This window comes from Clarias gariepinus, chromosome 17 (assembly GCF_024256425.1).
Source record: "Clarias gariepinus isolate MV-2021 ecotype Netherlands chromosome 17, CGAR_prim_01v2, whole genome shotgun sequence".
In the NCBI taxonomy this organism is placed as follows: Eukaryota; Metazoa; Chordata; class Actinopteri; order Siluriformes; family Clariidae; genus Clarias; species Clarias gariepinus.
The window spans coordinates 6,663,509-6,686,179 of NC_071116.1; the positions used below are offsets into that span (position 1 = coordinate 6,663,509).

Here is a 22,671-nt window from a genome sequence, read left to right on the forward strand (position 1 = left end):
TATCCCAGGAGATTTCGTGGACTAGGCGTGTTACAGTACATCCTGGACAGAATGCCTTTCCATTATAGGATTTTATGTTAACTGGCATTTTAGAATGCCAGTTAACCTAATTTGCATGACTTTGAACTGTGGGAGGAAACGGGAATACCTGCAGGAAACCCACCAAACACAGGGAGAACATGCAAACTCAGTACACACACAGACCTGAGGCGGGAATACAGCCACTACGCCACTGTGCTGTCTCAAACACTGTCAACCAATTTGAAAATCCACTGAATACAGGGCAAACACACTCACACACTCAAACACACAGACCAGAAATTAAACTACCAACACTTGAAATGCAACATGGCAACATTCAATTGTTTACGATGGATTAATGGATAGATGGATGAATGGATATTGTAAAATATGTAAGAATTAACAAAAAGTTACTAATGCACTGCTAAGAACTAAAAACTTCAAGATGTATAAGAAGCAATCTAAAGCCTAAAAACAGGTATAAATAATGAAAGCTTAAATCTTAATTGGGAGAGCTGAGTTTTAAGACTATAATTTTCAGGAAAAAAACTTTGGAAAAAAAGCTCTTTAACCTTGAGTTAGAGCAAGTGTACCAGATTGTGTGTTTTTATATTATATACATTATTACAGTCAATGTGTATTACAGTTGTTTAGTGCAGTAGATTACTGTGAAGTAAATTACTATGCACAGCTGTATTATGGGATGTGCACATCGTTGCACTTTGCACTGACTCACGTGTATGGGGAGCCAAACACATAAAAAGTGGGACGAAACCGCAAAACCCGATTGAGCCGCCCTGGGCGGATCTGTGCGGCCCAACGGACAGTGCAGCGCGACATTCTGGACAGCGCAGAGATGTTTTGGTTTATTTGTGCGGCCCGGTGAATCACAAACCTGCGCGACCCACTGGATAGAACTCGACTCTGATAGAAATAGACCCCGCCCACCACATATTTATAAATTACCACGCTGGGAAGCACACGTATAAACCAGGCATGGCAAGGCGCATAATGGAAACGATATTAAATAGTCTTGACATTTTAAATAAATTACCGTCGAACACTACAGTTTCCATAAAGGCAAAATAAACATAATAAAATTCAAGAAGTTTAACTGCCAATGTCGTTATGGCCTAAGCATGAGAAAACAGCTTCCACTTTGTGCACTCTAAACTACAGCGGGGAATTGTGGGTAAAATGTAAATGACATGCTGTCCATTGGGCCGCGCAGATATTTGGTCCGCCCACTTTTGATGTGTTTGGCTTCCCATACACGTAAAGGTGAAGAAGGGGGTGGAGCTCACGAGTAGTTCAGCTGACGCTGATGGACACGGGGATGAAGGCGCGCGCTTTCACGCGCTCCCGGTGCGCATGCCAACCCTTTCAGCAAAACAGCTTCACCAAACTACAAGAAAACCTTTTCCTGATGGTGTTTTTTTTATTTACATTTTAAATTCTGTAATTGAAAGTGAAGAAAGTGCTCACTGCTTCTCGTCGTCCTGCGGAATACATTTAATTTGGCAATCAGTCGACAAGCACCAAGGATTCGCAAACGAATCGGTTCTTCATGAACCGATTCATTCTAAACGACTCATTTAATGTGAATCAATTCACAGGCTCGAAGCAGTTCAGATTAATAAAGGATAAGCCTGGTGTTTACTCGTTCCTTATCCCAACATATTACTATTTTCCCAGTCTAATAAAAAGATTATTTTGTTCAATTAACACATTGCTTCCAAATGAATCACAATCTGATTCTTTCGTTCTACAGAATCATTAGTTTTAACTTGGGGGAGGAGCCAAGGGAGACGTCATAGCATCATCATTTTACATCCTTTTGCAGTTTTGTTTTTGGAAAATAAAAATATTTACAAGCGCTGAAAAGTGCATTTAGTTTTCCTGATGCCAAAATAATTTAAATTACCATCACATACACATTACTTGTACTGTATAAGTTCAGAAAAAATAGTAAATCAATCATGAAACACATTTTCTTACTTTTATGTTCAATATTTAATTGTTCAAAGAAATGCCTTTTTGCTTTGATCATACATAAAAGTAAGACCATATACTTTTCATCTAAAGATATTTTTCATGAAATAAATCTGATCCACAATAACTTCAATATCTTATAAAACCATTAAACAATAATTGACTATAATTAATCATATAAAGTACCAACACACAAAAACACATACGTTTGACAGTTTGAAACAGGTACCTTTAGCTCACTAGATGAAGAGCACTGGACAAATGCAAAAGCTGTCAGATATCTCTCTTTATCTGTTTAAAAATGTCATTATTTATTTTGCAATTTTATGTGACGCTTTTAAGTCCGTCATTGGTGTTACTCATTTAATAATTACACCTGTCAAAAAGTGGACATAAAACTGATAAAAACTAATAATTAATTGATTTTGATGTACTTAAAAAAACATGTGGTCTTACACATGGAAGCAATTTTGTAAATACTGTAGTTATGCTTTTTCTCTAAATTGTCACTTTTTTCTCTAAATTGTCACTTCCCAGAAAGAGAAGTAACACCAGTTATTAGATGTATAAAAAAATTAACATATTAAGCTCTACGTTTTATGGATTCATAAAGTTCAAAATTAAGTTATTGCTATTAAATGTACATTTCAGGAGGATTTTTATGACTCAAATTCCACCTTTTCTGTAGAATGACTCTGGTATAACTCTCTAGCTCCCTACAGAATGCCTGAACATAAATGTAAATAATTTAGTAAGCGTAACATTTTTAAAGTACTCACAATACAGTATCAAAAACATATTATTTGGTGGTGGCGTAGTGGTTAGCACTGTGACCACTGTGACACCTCCAGCGTCCGGGTTCGATTCCTGCCTGGTGGTCTGTGTGCTTGGAGTTTGCATGTTCTCTTCGTGCTTGGCAGGTTTCCCCCAACAGTACAAAGACATAAAAATTAGGCTAACTGGCGTTCCCGAAAAATTGCCTGCAGTGTGTGAATGTGTGTGTGTGTGCCCTGTGATGGATTGGCACCATGTCCAGGGTATACACCGCCTTGTGCCCCAAGTCGTCTGGGAATAGGCTCCAGGCTCCACAACCCTGTACACAGGTTAAGTTGTTTAGACGATAAAAGAATGAATAAATAAACTATTTTGGGGATATATCTGACATTCCAAACTTTGTTAATGTTTTATAATTGCGGATGTATTTTTACAGTTGTTAAGAGTTTAACCCCAAGGACTTCTGCTAACAGTAATAGATTTGTTATAGCGTTTTTAATATTAAATTAATTTATAATTTTATCATTGTTAACATTTTAAGGTATTTTAACAAATATTTTATATTATTATTCATATTTTTTTTTAAAGTTGAATGAAATATAATAAAAAATATCCACTGTCCACAGCATCTCATTCCAAAGCATATGACGACATAACTCTATTAGTAAATATTACATTTTAAGTTAGTGCCATTAAATATGAAATAAACCATGTCTCTAGGCTACTATTACTTCTTTATGTACAAGCTGTCTTCTTTATATAAGCTGATGAGCAGAATAAGCCACTTCTGCGCCCTCTGGCGGCTCAAAGCTCAAACTGCAACACTGCGGTATGGAGAAACTGGTTGCCAGATTGCATCTCAATAATTAATTTTTAATTTCTGTGAGGGAATTTAGTGGGCTTTGGTGGCTCAGTGGTGGGTTTCTTACCTACCATATGAAGGCCGAGATTTGATTCCCAGCCAATGGATGCAGTGTCGATCCCAAGCCAGGAATAAATGTGAGGGTTGTGTCAGGAAGGGCATCCGGTGCAAAACCTATGCCAAGGTGTGTGTGGATTGGACGGTCCTCTGGTGACCCCTTGATGGGACCGACTGACAACATCTATGTGGGAATTTACCTTTAACTTGTACTTTATACGTTCACAGATCATTTGAAGATGTCTACAATATTAACATATTAATTTATGAGCACAGTTACCTTACGTTTCCAGAGTTAGGGGTTCGAATCTAAACTCCCGTCACTGTGCATGGAGATTGCATGTGTTCCCTGTGCTTAATGTGTTTCCTCCAGGTATTCCAGTTTTTCTTCTACAGACCAAAGACCTGCATTTTAACCTGTCCAGTGTCACCTGGAGTGTACTGTATGAGTAGGCATGTGAGAGCATGTGTATCTGTGCCCTGTGACATATGGGTACTCCATCCACACCTGTGCCTTGCGCTCCGACTTCTCAAAGATAGGCTCCAGGCCCCACAGTGACCCAACCCAGGATACCACTACTACTACTAATAATAATAACACGGATAGCATTGCTAGCTTATAGCTTTAGAGTTACCAATTCAACCTCTGGTTTCTGTTACTACAGATTTTTCCAGGACTGGCTGTGGATCCATCACAACCCTGACCACAATAGCAAAGCAGATGGAAAGCAGTTGCTTATCAAATATACACTACCGCTCAAAAGTGTGGCATCACTTTCTAACTCCATGGTCGTTCCTGATTTTTATTTCTTTCTACATTGTAAATCAATGTTAAAGGCGTTCAAAATATGCAATAATCTCCTTTGAACACTTGATACAATACTGTCCTGTTCTTGCAAGAAATATTCCAGGCTGACCTCAATGTCTTAAAATAACAACTGACTGTTGTTGTAACATAATTACCTAATTTCATATGTTATTTCATAGTTTTGAAATCTACAGTATTGTTGTAGAATGTGGAACATAAGTCACTAAACAAAACTAACTTTTGAGCGATAGTGTGTGTGTGTGTAAATATATACATATATAATAATGTTTTGAGACATTTTCCCTCCAGCATCATATCTAATGACATCTTATCAGACCCTTATAGAGGACAGAAAAGTAATTATGACTTTTGAGAATGGTGCTGAACTCAACACTTGATCCTTATATAATAATCAGGAATTCACACAAAACAATAGACAGATAAGCTACGTACTGTAAAAGACATGTAAATTGTAACAAAGGAAGCCCGTGTGCTCAGTTTATTCTTCATTCATCATTATGCTTACTCTCTTTGGCAAATATTGACATTAAGTAGACAGATTATAGTGCAATTCCACAAGCCGATATATTATTTATGATACACAGTGAACAGTCGGGGCGATGCAGCGCGAATTATTCATTAAATACAAAAACAGAATATAAACTATGAAAGATTTTAGCAGAAAAAGATACTTTTCCATTTATGCATTGTGTTGTGACTAAAGTGCGGAAAAAAAACAAAAACTATGTACATAACACTAAATAATAATATAATTAGAATATGATTAGAATAATATAACTATTGCAAATAACAGCAACAAAGACAAAGTGCTACTGTATAAATCATAACCATGCAAATATTTGGTCAACTAAGGTACCAATTAGTGTTCCGTCAAGCTATTTTTGTTTGACCAAAGTAAAATTACCAATGTCAGGAGATTTTTATCTAGTGCAATGATTAACAAAAAAGTGTCTGTCTTGTAAACTGCATCGAGTGTGCTATAGAATGAGTGTCTAAGCGCATGTGAAGTGTTTGTCGGGTGACCCATTATACACGCAGGACGCAGGGAAGAACTTGTTCGGGCCGAGGAAGCTGGGCGAGCCAGTTAGCCAGCTGTGTGTAAGTCTGCGAGGAGTAGACGTCTGCCTCTCTGTGTGCCTGTTCATCACCAGAACACTGGGCCATCTGAATGACAATGGCAGAATTAGACATCGCAATTTAACCAAAGAGAGGGCAGTGTAGAGGGAGGAAAAAGCATTTGGCGCAACCTACCGGTGCCTCTGAGACTCGGGATAAGAACAAACACGGTTCCTCCATCTGCTAATGCAGGGAAAACGCTGATCATCTACATCTGCTCCAGTCACTGCTAACAACACCTCATTGTCCAGCTTACTGGGAGAGTCACTACACAAAAAACAGCAAACAAACCACACAGTAAATTCCCTCTGTTGTTTCCAAATTATATAGAAAACACACTCACACACACGGTACTCCAGGAATACTCTATAATCTATAGGGATTTGTAGATCTGTGGATCTCTTATTTGTAGTTAAATCATCACGTATTAATTTTACTTAAAATACATTATTTATTCTAATTTAAAGGGGGAAGGAAGGTTAGAAAATATTAAAAAAAAAGATCAATTAAAAACAAAATTAAATAAGGGAAAAGGTAAGGACAGAACAAAAGTAAAAAGTGAAAGGATAATGCAGAAGGAAAAAAAGGAAAAAAGGCAAAAAAATGACAGAAAAGGAAAAGAAAAGGAAAATAAACAGAAAGGAAATAACTTGTATTTAAAATAATTAAATAAATAAAAAACAAAGGTGAAAGGAAAGGACAAAATAAGTTTAAGAAAAATGAAAGGAAGAAGAAAAAAAGAAAAATGAACATTTAAGAAAAACTTTGAGTGGAAAAAAAAGTTCAAGAGGAAGAGAGAAGACTGAAGAAAATATAGAAAAAAGTAGAAATAAAATCACCAGAACAAATAAAAAAAGTGCAGTGTCTGAATAAAGCAACTTGTTAAACTTGTTAAAAGTGATTTTGTTGTTATTAAACCTTATTGCACTGAAATGAAATTGGCAGCTCACCCGGCGAGAAACACCTGTGGCTGAACCTCCTCGGGACCTTCAGGCGAGCTGTGTGTGGATTTGTAGGAGGAGCAGGAAGACTCAGAGCTGCTCAGAACTTCTTCAGGGCCCCGTGCCGGTGTACTTATCCCTCTGCCGCTGTCGGTCAGGCAGACGCTGTCTGTGTCCTCATCCGCTGTGTGGTAATCCTCTGAGCCGGAGTCACCCGCCTCTCTCTCGCTCCAATCCCACGCTCCTAAAGAGCATTCATTCAACTCTTCAGAACCAGACACACTGAGATTATCCAAACCCGAGTCTGTCGAATCCTCAGCAGCAGGAGACCGCTTCAGAGCGACCCTCTCAAACTCATTCCTCAGGTCACACACCGGAAACCTGCTACTGACAGACGATGAGTCATTTAGTTCAGTCCAGCTGTCTCGGTCCACTGACGTGCCTGTGGGCGGGGGATCATCGTGCAGTGCCTCGATGTTAGATGGAATTTTACGAGCTAAAAGAAAAAAAAAAGACAAAAAATCCCAATCTGTAAACTATTTGAACTTGTTGTAAAATGATGTAAAAAAAAAAAAAAAAAAAGGAAAGATTTTTTTAAAGAAAGTGACAAAAAAGAAAAAATGGGAAAGGATAAAAAAAGAAAGAAAGGGTAAAGGAAAAAAAAAAACAGTAAGAACAAAGGGAAAAAAGAAATATAAAACGGTGTAAAAATTAGTAAAAATCTTTACTTTTGTTAAGTTCTTCCAAAAGTGCTAAAAAAGTTAAAAAACAGAAATAGCAATAAATAAGAAAAGAAAAAATGAAAATGGCAAAAATAAAAAAGGAGTAAAATAGCTAAAGAAAAAAAAAAAGAGAAAAAGGTCAAGAAAAAGAATGAACAAAGATGAGAACAAAAAAGGCTAAGAAAAACAAAAGAAAAGGAAAAACTTCAGTGTACAGTATTAGTTAAACAATAATCTTTTTTTTATGCCATGCTCCTTTCAAAAATAAAAAATAAACTGAAAAAGAGAAAAATGGGGGGAAATAGAAACATTAAAAAAACATGGAATAGAGGAACAAAAAAAAGAAATGAAAAAAGAAAAAAAGAAGTAAAAGCAAAAAAAGAAAAGTGCAAAGAAAAAGAAAATTGAAAGAAAGGAAATTTAAAGGTAAAAAGAAAGGTAATTTAATAAAGAGACTCTTTCCATACATGTTGAATAAACTTCAAAACATCAAATAACTTTTTTTTTTCTTTTCATTTGTTTATAAATAGCTTTAGATGTTATGAAGCTTCTGACTCAGAAAATCTGAGAATGTGACAGCACTGTGGCAAACAAATCTATCTATACATATAATTAAACTGTAAAGTATGCGTGTCTGTACTTTAAAGATATTTGTACATGATACACCACATTTTTTTTGTCTGTCTGTCAGTGCAAAACATCACGTAAACACTACTGAAGGAATCGTGTCATAAAGTGTCAATAACGTTCCAGTGTGCAAGTACAGATAATGCAAACGCTCTTCTGCCGTTTCCCAGGGAAGGTGTTGGGTCACGTCTGCTTGTGGGAATTTTTATTTAGCTTTTTTTTTATTATTATTATTTTTTTATGAATGCTAAAGTATTGGTGCTTTGTCACCTTTTCCTTTGTTTAATGTATCGTGAAATGAAAACAGAACCCTCATTTTTACTATAGACTTTTTATAGACTAACTCATTTTTATGTTTCTCAATTCAATTCAAGTCTGCCATTTCAAAAGTACACATCATACTTGAACACAAGTTTATGGCTCAAACCTGTGATATTCACTCTCTTACCAGGAGGTGAACTTTTCAAATCTAAAAAGTTTTTCTCTGGATCGTTCTTGTGCTGGACAGATGTGCTCAAATAATCCTCCAGCATGCTCAAGCCGTCCTCCGTAGAGAGGTCTGTGAAGCAATTCAAGAAGTCCCAGTATTCAGCCCAGGGGTACTCCATCTCATGTGCCAACTCTCTGTCAAGAAAAAAAAATTAAGTAAGTATACATTGAACTATTTTTATTTACAGGTTAAGAACTCTTGTAACTCTTAAAAATCTCAATATAGAAAAAATCCTAATTTTTAGGATTAACACGTCATTAAAGATTTAATTCACAGTGAAAGGCTAAGGTTTTTTTGGTTTAAGTTCATTCCTTCATTTACACACTGGTAAGTTTTTTTATCAGTGTCATTCATTTCCTATAACTCTAAAAGCTAAGATATTTACACTTGTCACTGCAGTAACGCAAACACGTCAAAAGATTTGCACATTTCACTACAGCTATACGTTAAGTGTTTCAGTGTTGAGTTTTTGTTTTAATGACGTTTTTATTATGCATTAAAAAAAAAAAAAAAAACGTACCTCCCTACCCTTTCCGCTCCTCGATCAGGATCTGATTTTAAAATGTGATGAAAGTACTTTGCTCGATCACGAGGCGGTGTTTTCCACAGCTTGTGAAACTCATCTGCCTGCACAAGAGAGCTCAGTCATGCAACTATAACACAACTATACACTAAAAGATGTTAAAGACAAGAGGGCTCAGGTTACCTTTGATAAATTCAGAGGGCCTACAAATGCCCTAATAGTCATCAGCGGGTTTTTAGGATCCTCAGTCAACCCAGGGATTGGTGACATATCCCGATATTTGGGGGTACCAGGGGCCCAGGGTGAACCGATCACCGGGTTAAGTGTGTTATCCGTGGCTCTAAATAAGTGCACGCAAAAACGATCTGCAATAAAGGATAATTAATAATCAAATCAAAAGTTTGCTTGTATTATTAATATTTACTGATGAGATCACTTCCAAACTTACCCTCTAAATATTCTTGAATCTTTGCTTTAGTTTCCTTACTTTTGTTTTTCCTTTCACACACCACCTGTTAAAGCAGAGTAGAAACAATAGAGACGAACAGCCACAAAACACACAAAGCTCGAATTTTGCGATCAACTCTAATCCCTGCGAGATATTATTTATATGGATAATGAATTTAAATCAGAGACTGCGTTCTTAAGGTGCATATGCTTAAGGTTTAAGGTGATATCACTCCTTTCAGATTATGTAAATGACCTCCATAATTTAAATCCTCATTAAATCCTCACTAATGTGCATATCAACTCTGAATACAAGCCAAGGTGAACATCCTGACCTGAGCTGTACAGTAAATCTCATGCTTGCAGCACGTATATTCAAAGAGCATTCAAGTCAAACCAGGACTTTGTCTTGTGTGAATTCGTTAAACCAACTGACATTTACAGAAGACTTCAAGCATAGTACAGTGATGAGACCCTTAGCAGCAGTAAAATATTTGAACGGTGCACATTTTTTTGGGTCTGGCTGATTTTCAGATGTGAAGCAGGATTTCGATTATGGCTCGGGCGTACTTATAAAACCTTTTACCTTGATGGAAACCAAGCACTAGTGAAATACTAGGATAAGTGCATTAGTGTAGCAGGGTATTATAAAGAGAAATAAAAATAATAATAATAAAGTCAAAAGTCAAGTTTCAACCCTCATAACTTCTGTTTTTTCAAAAGTCCCGACTTGAACACCCCCCGGAGTAAGGCTGCTGTAAATTCTGCACTTACACTCAATGGCATCTGTCCATATTTGTTCCTGCAGCTCTTATCGATGCTTGGATGTGAGCAGAGAACGTTCACTACATCTGGACATCCAAACTTACAGGCGAAGTGAAGTGGTGTCTCGTTGCTCTGTAGAAACACACCGCAAACACAGCCTGACTAATAAATGTTTTCAATCAGAAACAAAAATACAATCTCTGTATAGTACTAACCCCTTTATCAGGTGTGTTGAGGTACAGGTCCACGATGTAGTCGATCCGTTGCCAGAGCATCTCTTCCTGATCGTCAGGATACATGAGGTGCATGAACTCCAGACTCTGTAGGGTCTCCAGTATGAGGTGGGCCATCTCTGCTTGGTTCTCTTTCGCTGCAACGTGCAGGACGTTGTATCTGCAGCCCTCCTACATGATGTACATTACATCTTAAACACTGTCGCGCACCCATAAAACCGCATTGTTTAAACAAATAAGTAAGATTTTCATAACACCTGGACGATGGTCGGGTTGTCACCAGAACCGATAAGGTATCTTGGGTTATTCCAGACGAGATCTTTAAAAGCCTTTTCGTCTCCCTTCTCTACAGCTCTTCTAAGTTTTGAGGTCAGGTCTTGTGTGCGTGGACTCCTGAACTCATTTGCCTTCTCCAAATGTAACGTTTCCTGATTCGGTGATTTGTCTGCTAATTAAATGGATGTTTCACAGCCATGCTGAGTTTGCTATTGACAAAAGAAAACGCTAGAAGGCATATAATGCATTACGCAAACGAGACCATGCTGACCAGAGTTACTTTAATTCATTACAGGGAAAGGCAGAAAGTGATGTATATCCTTGCACTTTTTTTACTTTTCTTGCGTTCAATATTTTGATGGAAATTAATGGTGTATATGTAAATGGTAAACATATCTGTAGATGTAGCTTGGGGTTTGTCACCTGAATCTTTACTGGGTGTCACACCACCATCGTACAAGCCCTTAGCAAAGTCCTCAGCGTCCTTTCTGTTACAGAAAGCTTTAAACCGGGCGCCTTTCATTGCCGTCGCCACTTTTAGTGCTTTTTGCTTGTCACCGTAAACGTGGAGGAAACCTGACAAGATAAACAACAATAAAGTCCTGTTAAAATTATTTTAATTAAAATAAAATCGTTACTGATAACGTACTCTATTGCAGTGCTGTGAAAGGCTTGTTTTTTGTTTGTTTGTTTTTTTACATATTTGTCACATTAAAATGATTGTGATCATCAAACTAATTTAAATATTACGCAAAGATAACCAGAGTAAATACAAAATGCAGTTTTTAAATCATGATTTTATTTATTAATGGAAAAATGCTGTCAAAACCTACCTGGCCCCGTGTAAAAAAAGTAATTGCCCCTCGCTAAATCATGAATGAACGGTGATTAGCCACATTTTTTTTTTAAGTAAATTTCACTTGCCACACCCAGGCCTGTTGAATCAAGAAATCACTTAAAAAGAATCCCCTTAAAGAGAGTCAAACAAAGTAAAGCATGCTAAAAGATCTAATAAAATAAAATTTAAAAAAGACAATCTAAATAAATTCAACAGATAACTATTATTAACAGAAAAAATAATTAACATGTATCCATCTGGAAAGGGTCCAAACGGTACATTTTTAAGTCTTTTGGACTTCAGCGAACTACAGTGAAGGAATTTTCTCCATAGTTATCCACAAATGGAGAACTTATGAAACAGCGGTGAACCTTCCCAGGACGTCAAGTCTAATAGGCTTTGATCATCATTTTAACAATATACAGTTCAGTACTCAGTGAAAAAAGAAACAACGTGCCCTCAGGACCAACGTGCTACACACACTAGCTAACTGGCTAATACTTTACAAAAACCACAAAAAGATAAAGTGCACTTGTGCAAATAGTAACAAACAATGCAATACACTGTGACAATGTACACACAGGTAGTAAAGATAAATTGTCCATGAGTAATGGTAAATACAGTAAACATTCTGCGTTGTAACAGCAGCAAAGAACAAGTTCTTGTGCAAATAGCAGCACAGGATTGGCCGGCCCAAAATTACTCCTAGAGCACAAGACAACTCACCCAGAAACTCATAAAAAACCCAGATCAACATGTAAAGAAATTGCAGACCTCATTTGCCTGAGTTTAGGTCAAAGACTGGGCAAAAATGGCATCCATAGGAGAGTGTTAAGGTAAAAGCCACACCTGACCAAAATGAATCAAAGGCTCGTCTTATATTTGCCAAAAAAAAACTCTTTTCCCCCCCAAGACTTTTGGGCAAATATTCTGTGGATAAGACAAAAGTTTAACTTTTTTGAAAGGTGTGCGTTCCGTTATATCTGGTGGAAAACTAACACAGAATAACTTCAGGACCTGGACGATTTGCCATAATTGATGGAATCACAAATTCTGTGTCCTACCAGAAAATCCTGAAGGAGAATGTCCAGCCATCAGTTTGTGACCTCAAACTCAAGCACACTTAAGTTAAGCAGAAAAACATTGAGACAAGACACACGAGCAAGACTTGTTTTCAAGTGGCCTAGTCAAACTTACAAAAAGCAGCAGCATAAATCTGTACTTAGATCCTTAAACAGGCTATTCATGCTTGAAAACTCTCCAATGGTGCAGAATTTAAACTAATCAGCAAAGAAGAGTGAACCAAAATTCCTCCACAGCTATGTGAAAGACGCATTGCCAATAATGACAAACATTTGGTTCCAGTTGTTGCCACCAAGAGTGGCACAACCAGTTATTAGGGCATAACGTTTTCACACAGAGCCAGGCAGGTTTGGAAGGCTTTTTCTCTTGAAACTGCATTTTGCATTTACTCGGATTGTCTTTAAGTGTGGCAAATATGCAAAAATAAATAAATAAATAAATCAGGAAAGGAGGGGAAAATACTTTTTCGTGGCACTGTATGTGTCTATGATAACCTGCAAATAAAAGACGAACACACAAGTTCTGGGTCTTAAACATGTCCCTTAGGTACATACCATCATTAGGTGGGTCATCTAGAGGAGGCAAAACCCCATAAAATAAAGATGGGGAATCAGGAAACGCCAGAGGTGTACCATCTTCGGTAACCTGTGGTGAGAGACTCGTGTCTGTATTCAGCGCATCTGAATTCGCTGGCGGAAACTGAGCATGGTCTGAAGAGCTACCCTTTTCTCCATTGTCCACTTCAGGCCTTGTGCACTCTCCCGGCTGTTCCTCCAACAGAGCTCGAGCAAGTTTCTTCTCAAAGATGCTCCTAGTGGTGGCAGTTATCGGTCCACACTTCAATCCTGCCCGTGTGATCTCCTCCCGCAGTTCATCTGGGGTCAGGGTTTTCAGCCTGCTCAAGACTGCATCCATTGTGTTAACACCTGAGGAATATTAACATTAATGGATCATAAACATTGGCAAACAATAAGTATGATAGCACTGGTTTAGTGGATATTCACTTTTTAATCCATACTACATCAACAAATGCAGTTCAAGAACAGAAAAATCAAAATAATTATAAAAAAAAAAGGAATAGACATATATAATAAGTAAAAATAAGTTTGAGTGATATGATACAAAGGAGTTTTAAAAAGTTTCAAGATTAGCTCCGTTTACGAGCTGTGTTTCTTCGCTGTATGTCCCCCCTCAGACACCCTTAAAACCTGACAGGAAAAATTTTCTCCATTGACTGTGCGGTTCCTGGAAAAGACTATGAGCATTCACTTGGTCGAGCAGCAAATCTGCCTCGCCCCTTTTTTCAGTTGTGTAGATGATGGGCTCTTCCACTGTGAAGACTGTCGCTTCGCCTCAGGGTCGTTCCCGTACACCCAAGCTTCGTCACCGGTGGTGATCCTTGACATGAAGGACGGGTAATCCACGGCGTGCTGACGGAGTTCTTGGCAGATTTTGACGTGATGTTACACGTGAGGATCATCAGAACCGTTCCAGATCACACACCGACAGTGGCAGCAATGTTGTGGATTGTTCTCAGACGATCATCATGTTGGCACAAGTTGCCAAGCAGTTTCTATATTTTCAGGGGTTGAGTTCGTTCCTGATCTCTTGTTGTCTTCCAGTGATGTTCTTCCCCTCTTGAAGCGTGCATGCCACTCAAAACTCGTTGATTGCAATGTTGCCATAAACTTACTAAAGGATGTTAACCGTCTATATGGTAGATTTCACGTTCGCTCTTTGTTCTAACTTTTCCATGATGAAATAGCTTATGTGATAACGCACGGCGTGCAGGACGATGTTTTTTGGCGCGCTGACTTATGAAGATCTGTGCTCACTGTGACTGTGCGTGCAGCCTTGTGCTGCCATCTGCTGGCGTGTTACAAAACTGTTTTTTAAACTTTTCTCAAACTTTTTTGTTGAAATATCGCTCTATGTTTAGTTGTATCCATGTGATATCGCGATACTTTGTCGGTAGGACTGAAATATCGCTCTGTCATCAGTTATAGCCGCGTGATATCGCGATATTTCAGTTAAAAAAAAATATTGCGATATTTCAGTGTAAAAGTCCATCCCACTGTTACACGTCTTAAATAAAGTTTCTTAAAGGTGTATTAAATTATTATTAACTCCTTTTTTATCTGGTTTATAATTTTTAAATATAAATATACCCAAAATGGTTGATTAGTCACGAATTAGACTTAGCACAAGCAGTTAGCATGCACAAGTTTGAAACAAGTTTCACGCAGAAGTTAAAAATAAACGAGTTAAACAAACCTGAGTCTCGCGGCGTGTACAGACAGAAATAATTACCTAAAATAAAGTCTCATGAAGATGTTGTCCCAGAATGAGGTGTGATCCATTACTCATGCTTTCGTGTCTGTCCTTCTTCCAGCCAGGCAGCGCCTTTTGCGTTTACATCTCACTGCGCATGCTCAGTGGACCTGCGCGTAGAGAGGGAGAAATGGATATGAATCATTCTACAAAAATGGTGGAAAGTGCTGTCAGTTAGTTTTGCTGAGGCCAAAATCATTTCAATGAACATAACAGAAAATAAAACATGCACTTTCAATCACGAAATACATTTTCTAATTTTAATGATCAATATTTAACTGAAGCTTTGAAAATTTACATTTTTATTCCAAGTTCAAAGAAATGTCTTGTCACTTTGATCATACATCAAAGTGGGACCATATACTTTTCATCTAAAGGTTTTTTTCTCCTCATTAAAATAATCTAATCCACAATAACATCAATATCTTATAACAAAAAAAAGTGAAACACTTAAAATCATGAGACACTGGGTTACCGTTGTGTAATGTGTCATTTGTGTCACCGTTACCTCAAAAAATTCTTATTTAGAAATACATTTGACAATTTGAAATGATCAGAGATTACTAGATAAAGAGCACTGGATAAATGCAGAAGTATGAAAGATATCTGTCTTTGTTTGTTTTAAAATGTCATTATTTCCTTTGCAATTTTATTCAAAGCCTTCAAGTCCATCATTAGTGTAATTCATTTTATAATTATAACTGTCAAACATTGGACATTAAAACTGATTTAATATAATGAGTAATTGATTTTGACATAATTGGAAACCATTTGGTCTTACACGTGGAAGCCATTTTGTACTGTAAATAGTTCTGCTTTCTCTCTAACGTGTCATTGGTGTTACCAGGATGAGTAACACTAGTTACTAAATGAATAAAAATAGAATGTAGTAAGCTCTACTTTTTGTATGTTCATAAAGAGTTTAAAAGTAAGTTATTGCTACTAAAGAAGTTTGAGGTGTGAAAGAAGAAAGATTTTTATGACCCAAACTCTGTAGAATGAACCACATACATGCACTGCATTATCACCATCAAACTGAACATATAACTGCACCTACATAAATTTATGAATTTCCTTTTTTTTCTTCTGAAATGAGCGATACATTAATTCACAAATTTTAGGCAATTCTAGAGGCATCATTTTCATGTACTTAGGAGGTAGGCAGAAACTGTAGAACCTGAAGGAAATCCACAGGGAACCAAGGAGAACATGCAATCTCCACACAAAAGCTCAGAATTTTATGATCTGCTTTGCCTACAAAAGGTGCAAGCTCTTTATAGTAAAAAATACAATTATGAAGCCAGTGATTTCTCTTACAAGGCTTCACAGTTATGCAACAGGATTCCAATTAGTGGTCTGGAATCTTTTGTTAAGGGCAGCATGGTGGCTTAGTGGTAAGCACTGTGGCCTCGCACCCTCCAGGGTAGAGATTCGATTCTCGCCTCGGGTCTGTGTGCATGGAGTTTGCATGTTCTCCCCATGCTTGGTGGGTTTCCTCCGGTTTCCAGTCCAAAGACATGCAGATTAGGTTAATTGATGTCCTCAAATTGCCCGTGGTGTATGTGTGTCCTGCAATGGATTGGTACCCTATCCAATCTGTACCCCACCTCGTGCCCAAAGTCTCCCGAGCTTCAGCAAAGCTTTTTGTAAAGATCTTTAAACTAGATAAATGAATTCCACCTTTTTGTGGTGCAGACTTGAACTTTTCCTCAAAAATAGCTACAGCACTGTGACAGCAGGTGGCGGTAGTGATCTGCTGTCCATAGCTTTCTCAGAAAACATTAAAAAATGTAGTTTAAGGTGATTTAAAGGCTGTCAAGAGTAGTATAGGCTAAGTAGTATAACAAGCATGAACTTTTTATAGATTATATTGGGTTTATATATGGGTTTATTGGATTGGATATGTCTCTTATACACCAGTTTACCACCGTCAGCTCTTTAGCACACTTGTATACTGCATAATATTGTCTTTATTTTTGGCAAAGTAAAAAATCTATCATTAAAGCTTTGGAATAGAGAATATATTTTTGTAATGTCAAGATTTTTATGGTATATAATTTATGTTGAGTCAACTAAGTGGATTATTCCAATTCAGGAGAAAAAAATCGACACAAGATGAAATGTATTTCATTCATTCATTCATTCATTCATTTCCGAGATTAAGTTTCTATCTGAGTAAAAATACATGGACCAAGCAAGCAGTCTAGAAAAAATCAACATTTTTTGAGGTAGTCAGCCATTTCATGTTTTGCCTCATTGGGTTTGCACTGGAGTGGAAAACGCTAACATGTACAACAATTAATGGAAGGTAAACCAACTTTCTGAAATTGGACAAAGTACAAAGTGGACGGCTGGACAATGTGAACTTGGGTTTGAAAAAAAAAAAGAAAAGGAAAGAAAATGGTTTCTCTTAAATAAAACCTGTGATAATTTTGGGATCTGGTGGTCATACTGTAAGCTTCCGTTATTTTTAGCCCTGCTACTTTGACAGGCTAAAGCACCTTATTATGGCGTATTATCCTTGTTTTTGTTTGACCACACTTTTAATATGGTGGACTAGCAGAGTGTGGAAAGCTCTCCGGACTCTCTGGAGTTTGGTGTGGTTGCTGGTTGACCTGTCCTACCGGTGATTGAAGGCGCCAGGTGGCCGCCACTGACCGCCGATCTCGCTCTTCATCCGCTCCGTCACGTGATTTATGAGGCGCCGCGAGCGCGTCGACGGCCACCCGCCCGCCGTGCGCTTTTCTTTATTGGCCGGGCTGCTGGAGCGCGTTAATTTACGCACCGGGGACAGTCACATATTTCACCAGCTGTCCGCATGATGAAGATTTATAAGCCTTCAGAAGTGCCTGTTTATACGATATAATTGTGCCGGAGAGCCTCACGAGCCCCAAAATCCACTGACACAGGCTCCAAAATGCGTGTAGGCCTATTGCCTGGCGCACGCTTTGGGCTGGCGTTTAGCTCGTCCTCTGTCATAGCAACAAACAGAAAATGCCGATTTCATGACAGTCATCAATCTTTGGCAACCATTTGTCTGGGGAATTTCACACACAATGCAAAGACAAGCACACCAAGAAAAGCAAGTAAAGTGGAACAGAATTGATCTTCCTGAAAGCGCAGTCGACGTGTCCTTTTTAAATGACGTTGAGTGGTGGGAATCAATTATGCAATACATTATGCAAGTTAGCAAAAACAATCTATCATGGAAGAAATTAATGCATGTGGCCTGGATGAAAGCAAGAGGTGCAGTGTGGTGTTAATATCATGTAAAAGTTTGTATGCTTCACAGTTTTTTTTGGTCGTTTGATTTGTTTTAGTGCAAATGAGCCATAATAAGAAGAAAGAAAATCAACCTCAGTGCTTAAACCATTATTACTGTCAACCTAGTCTAACGGGAAAAAAATAAAAAGTGTCAATATGGTGCGAAAATGTACTTTTTATACACAATGCTTTTACATTCTGTAGGAGAATTGTTAGTAGGCAAAAAGCTGGCTGAAAAAAGCTGTACACTTGTGTATTGAACATCCCTTTTTCAAATCCATGGACATCAATATTGAGTTGTTCTTCCTTTGCTGCTGTAATAGCCTCCATTCTTCTGATAAGACTTTCCACTAGGTTTGGGAATATGGCCATGGGGGGATTGTGCTCATTCAGCCGCAAAAGCGCAAGAGATTGCGAACTGGTGTCGGACGAGCAAGCCTGGTGTGCAGACATCACTCCAGTTCATCCCAGAGGTGTTCATTGGGGTTGAGGTCAGGGCTCTGTGCTCTTCAGCACTAAACCTTGCAGACATGTCCTGGAAATGTAACATAAATGAAGGTATACAAAGACAATCGAGGAGAACTCACAAACAGCCAGAAGGATCAAGTGTCCACATACTTTTGGCTGCATACAGTTAGATGGTACAAGTCAAATGTATGTGGATAACATTGGATTTTTTTTTAGCTGGATGTTTGAATTAGAAAAGAAAAAATCCGATGACTGTTGGAACAAATTGTTTCACACATTTTTATGTTGGTATTTATTAGACTGATGTCACAAAAGCTCTGATTGTTTGCCGGCCAAACCCGATACTCCACTTTTGACGTATGACAGAATTTACAATCCAATAACCCAAGCAAAGAGAATTAAACCGAGCTGGAAATTCCAGCATCAAAAACACTAATTAGTGCACATAGTCCTGTGAGGCCCCTGGGCACAAGTGTGTGTGTGTGTGTGTGTGTGTCAGGAAGCCCCCACCCCAATCTCTCGATCTCCACCCAGAGCTGACACACACCCTTTAATCACACCTGGCCCCTATAAAATCCTTTTGAAATGAGGGCGTAGTGAGAGTACTATCCGACTAAACACACTGACAAATTTTATCACAGATGTTTTACAGGCCATGCAGACATTTTACTACCGTTTTTATCAATCCTTGGCAACAACAGGATAACAATGTTACAAACTCACAAAAGTCAACACACCAGCACTGTGATACCATTTCTTTATTTATTTCACAGTATGGCGACAGTCACTGGCTAATATCTGCGAAGCAGCCGGCGTCCTCACTGGAAAGCGTCCTCACTGACTGTCAGGCTTTTTAGAGTAATATACTCTTACAGGTCAATGTAAAGTCTAGAATATAATGTCTCCAAAAATAATGACTTCCATTTTACAAACTAATTCTGACTTTTTTTTTTTTTTTTCAATTAATGTTCTGCACCCAACCTCCGGGGTTTGCTATGGAGTTTTTGATCATATACACATCCCATTTCATGGTCCTCCTAGTACTTGGTATTTTAAAGGAGAATGTACGTATTTGAGGTGGGGTAGTGGTTAGCATTGTGGCCTCGCAACTCCAGGTTTAGGGGCTTGATTGCCACCTTGGGTCTGTATGCTTGGTGGGTTTCCTGTGGTTACTCTGGTTTCCTCCCACAGTCCAAAGATATGCAGATTAGCCTATTTGCTGTTCCCAAATCGCCTGTAGTCTGGGAGTGTGTGGTGTGCATGTGCGCTTTGCAAAGAATCCAATCAGTAGCCTGTTCAGGGTGTACGCTGCCTTGTGCCTGAAGTTTCCTGGGATAGGCTCCAGGCTTCCTGTGACCCAGTATCGGATAAGAAGTATAGAAGATGAATATATTTGAGGAGTAATAATATTCCGTCCATCACTTTTTGTTGTTATCTCTTTCAACCTAAAGCATATTTTTAAAAATATATATATATAATCAAAGTCATAATATCTAGGAAACGTATCTCAATTCCTAATTCCTCCCAAATAATAATTATTTTAGACCTTGGCCTTAATACACAGCTTTCTACCGGCATTTAAATCAAAGTGCAAATTTCTGTCGGGGGTGACGATGGTGTTATTTCAGTTCACTGGAATCTATTTGCATCAAAGTGCCAGGTGTGTGTGTGTGTGTGTGTGTGTGTGTGTGTGTGTTTGAAAATGTTAATTCCATCTAAATTAAAACATAGGCAAAGTAATGCAGATGAATAGCTGCTCTTGGGTCTGAAGTTCAAATGCCGACTCCTTCCCCTGCTGGTTTTCATTAATTGCGATATCAAAGGCATTCTTCATGGAGAAAGTCATTATTTTCTAATGTAACATCAAACGACGTGAAGGAGGGAAGTGTGGGGGGGAAATTAAATGACTTTCCTCACATGCAATCCACATTGTGCTACCTTCACATAGATTGAATAAATTGAAAGATTTTTCATACGAACGTAAAGACAGCGTCACTCGCTCATAATTAGTCTTGGATTAAAGAAATTCAAATGATCCGGTGATGCTAATAAGAGGGATTCTCTTTCCTCTGCTTCCACATTTCGATGATTTCGTGCACAGAAAACGTATCCCCTGCTTTACTTTTAATTAAAGCTTCGTCGTTGAATATTTCTCAGTGGGGTCGATCTGCAAATCTGCTCGTATCTGCATGATGGAGCCACTCCACTCTTACTCTCAACATACAGCTGTTACTTTTGAAACAAATACTTTAGACAAGTAACAATTCTCTTGAATCAAACAGACCTATATTATAAAATCCACTACTATTATTGTCTTAGATGTCAAGTTTTTTTTTTTAAATATATATGATAATGAAAAAAATATGACCTATAGATAAGATAGCCTACCTTTACAAATAAAAAATAAAAAAATAGGCAGGAAGTCATTGTATTTTAAGATGACATGTACACGTACATGTTAACGTGCATTTAGATTTATCTCCTTTTTTTCTGCATTTGTAGTGCATTTACAAGATGATGACCAAATTCTTTTTTTTAAAGCAAAAACATGGCTTGTGTTTGGTTTGTTTTTGACAGTTGGGTTCGAGTTTTGGGAACAGCATGACAGAATGAAATCAGTCATCTGCAACAGAAGCCAGTACGTCCCTGCTGTGTTGCCTTTGGTTCTGTTCAATCTCATGGGGGTTAACCATTACATTTAACAAGAATACAGGAGTAAGGCATGAAGCATGTGGACTTTAAACGCAAAGCAGAAATTGTTTTGCTTTAAAATGAATGAGGAATGTATAAGTCTAAGCACACACACAACAAAAAAATGTAGCTGCATGCTTTTTCATTTGGGTGTACGCCCTGACCACGACTCAAAAGAAGACAAAAGACAAAGACATTATGTCTAAAATGTATTGATTTACATTTTCCCAAGTCATTGATTACGCTGTTGTAATTAAATGAAGCACTGTAGGATGCTGCAGAACCTCTCAGAGCTTCTTACGGTAGACACCTAGTCCTAATGCACAGTTATACTTATACTGTATGCAAGTAAAAATGAAAGGTAAAGCTTTCTGGGAAATGACTCGAGTAAACTTTAAATTAGTTGATGGGAAAAAACTACTTGAGCAGAGGTATTATATCCGATAATATAAAGGTGAATACACACACACACACACACATATATATATATATATATATATATATATATATATATATATAATATATATTATATACGGTTCTTGTTAATAAAAACATCCAGTTTGCTATTATCTTCGTGGCAAACAAAAAAGTGATAGTATTGTACTAAAGCTATAAAAAATAAAAAACAAACACAATGTCCGTTTCATTACCACTGAAAGCCAGATGTCTTTCCAAATTATACATATGAAAGCCATTTTGAAGATTCATCTCTCTATTCTTCTCTCTCTCAGGATGGACTTTGGTGGTCGATATTTTTCATACTGTAGATATTGGATTATTATCCAAGTCTATTACAGTCACTAACACATAGGCAGAAAAACTCTGAAAGCTTGCAGGGAGCTGAAATAATCTGGAAAGTCTTCACATACGTGGCGGCATGGTGGCATAGTGGTCATCACTGTCATCTTGGTTGTTTAGGGTTGAGGGTTCAATTCCAGCCTTGGGTCTGTTTGCATGTTGTGCTTGGTGGATTTCCTCTGGGTACGCTGGTTTCCTCCAACAGTCCCAAGACATGCAAAAAAATAAAATAGGCAACAGTTAAACACTAAACCAGGTCCCTAGTGTAACTTGTAAGGCTGTAATGATGTTACACAGGGTAAGTAGGCAAAAGTTATCTTCTGAAATATGACTTCATTTGTACAGGAAGTAAGACAATTTCCTATTTCATTGATGTAGACAATAATAACATTATGGTGGTTTCAGAAACTTACAGACTAGGAAATGAATCACAGCTCTATTTAGTATATGGTGTGTAAAAATTCCACAGGACTCATTAAAAACCCTGCCATGCCAGCGATAACAATTTGTTTCACTCATTTTT

At 37.7% G+C, this 22,671-nt stretch overlaps 1 protein-coding gene across 3 annotated transcripts; it reads right to left on the reverse strand.

Annotated features, from left to right (window-relative positions):
• Positions 1 to 4,995: 4,995 nt before the first annotated feature.
• Positions 4,996 to 15,013, reverse strand: LOC128505740 (ankyrin repeat and LEM domain-containing protein 2). 3 transcript variants are annotated; one of them, XM_053476315.1, is made up of 13 exons: positions 14,907 to 15,013; positions 13,151 to 13,522; positions 11,099 to 11,251; positions 10,657 to 10,847; positions 10,382 to 10,570; positions 10,176 to 10,298; positions 9,403 to 9,466; positions 9,138 to 9,319; positions 8,952 to 9,058; positions 8,390 to 8,565; positions 6,602 to 7,088; positions 5,787 to 5,918; positions 4,996 to 5,699 (listed from the first exon to the last, which is right to left on the reverse strand). In XM_053476315.1, exons 2-13 carry the CDS (start codon positions 13,509 to 13,511, stop codon positions 5,528 to 5,530), a joined length of 2,337 nt encoding a protein of 778 aa, XP_053332290.1. In that variant the 5' UTR covers positions 13,512 to 13,522; positions 14,907 to 15,013; the 3' UTR covers positions 4,996 to 5,527. The 3 variants fall into 3 exon arrangements, with proteins under 3 accessions (XP_053332290.1, XP_053332291.1, XP_053332289.1); XM_053476316.1 differs by having other exon boundaries at positions 10,657 to 10,844; positions 14,871 to 15,006; XM_053476314.1 differs by having other exon boundaries at positions 14,871 to 15,006.
• Between the last annotated feature and the right edge of the window lie 7,658 nt (positions 15,014 to 22,671).

Bases quoted from the DNA above. Each gene is read 5' to 3' on its own strand.
- LOC128505740 (XM_053476315.1), bottom strand. From the start codon at position 13,511: ATGGATGCAGTCTTGAGCAGGCTGAAAACCCTGACCCCAGATGAACTG. The intron at 10,571-10,656 runs GTGTTATGAAAA...TACATCATGTAG, and splicing joins ACAACCCGACCATCGTCCAG to GAGGGCTGCAGATACAACGT. The intron at 5,919-6,601 runs GTGAGCTGCCAA...TTTTTTGTGTAG, and splicing joins CCACAGGTGTTTCTCGCCGG to TGACTCTCCCAGTAAGCTGG.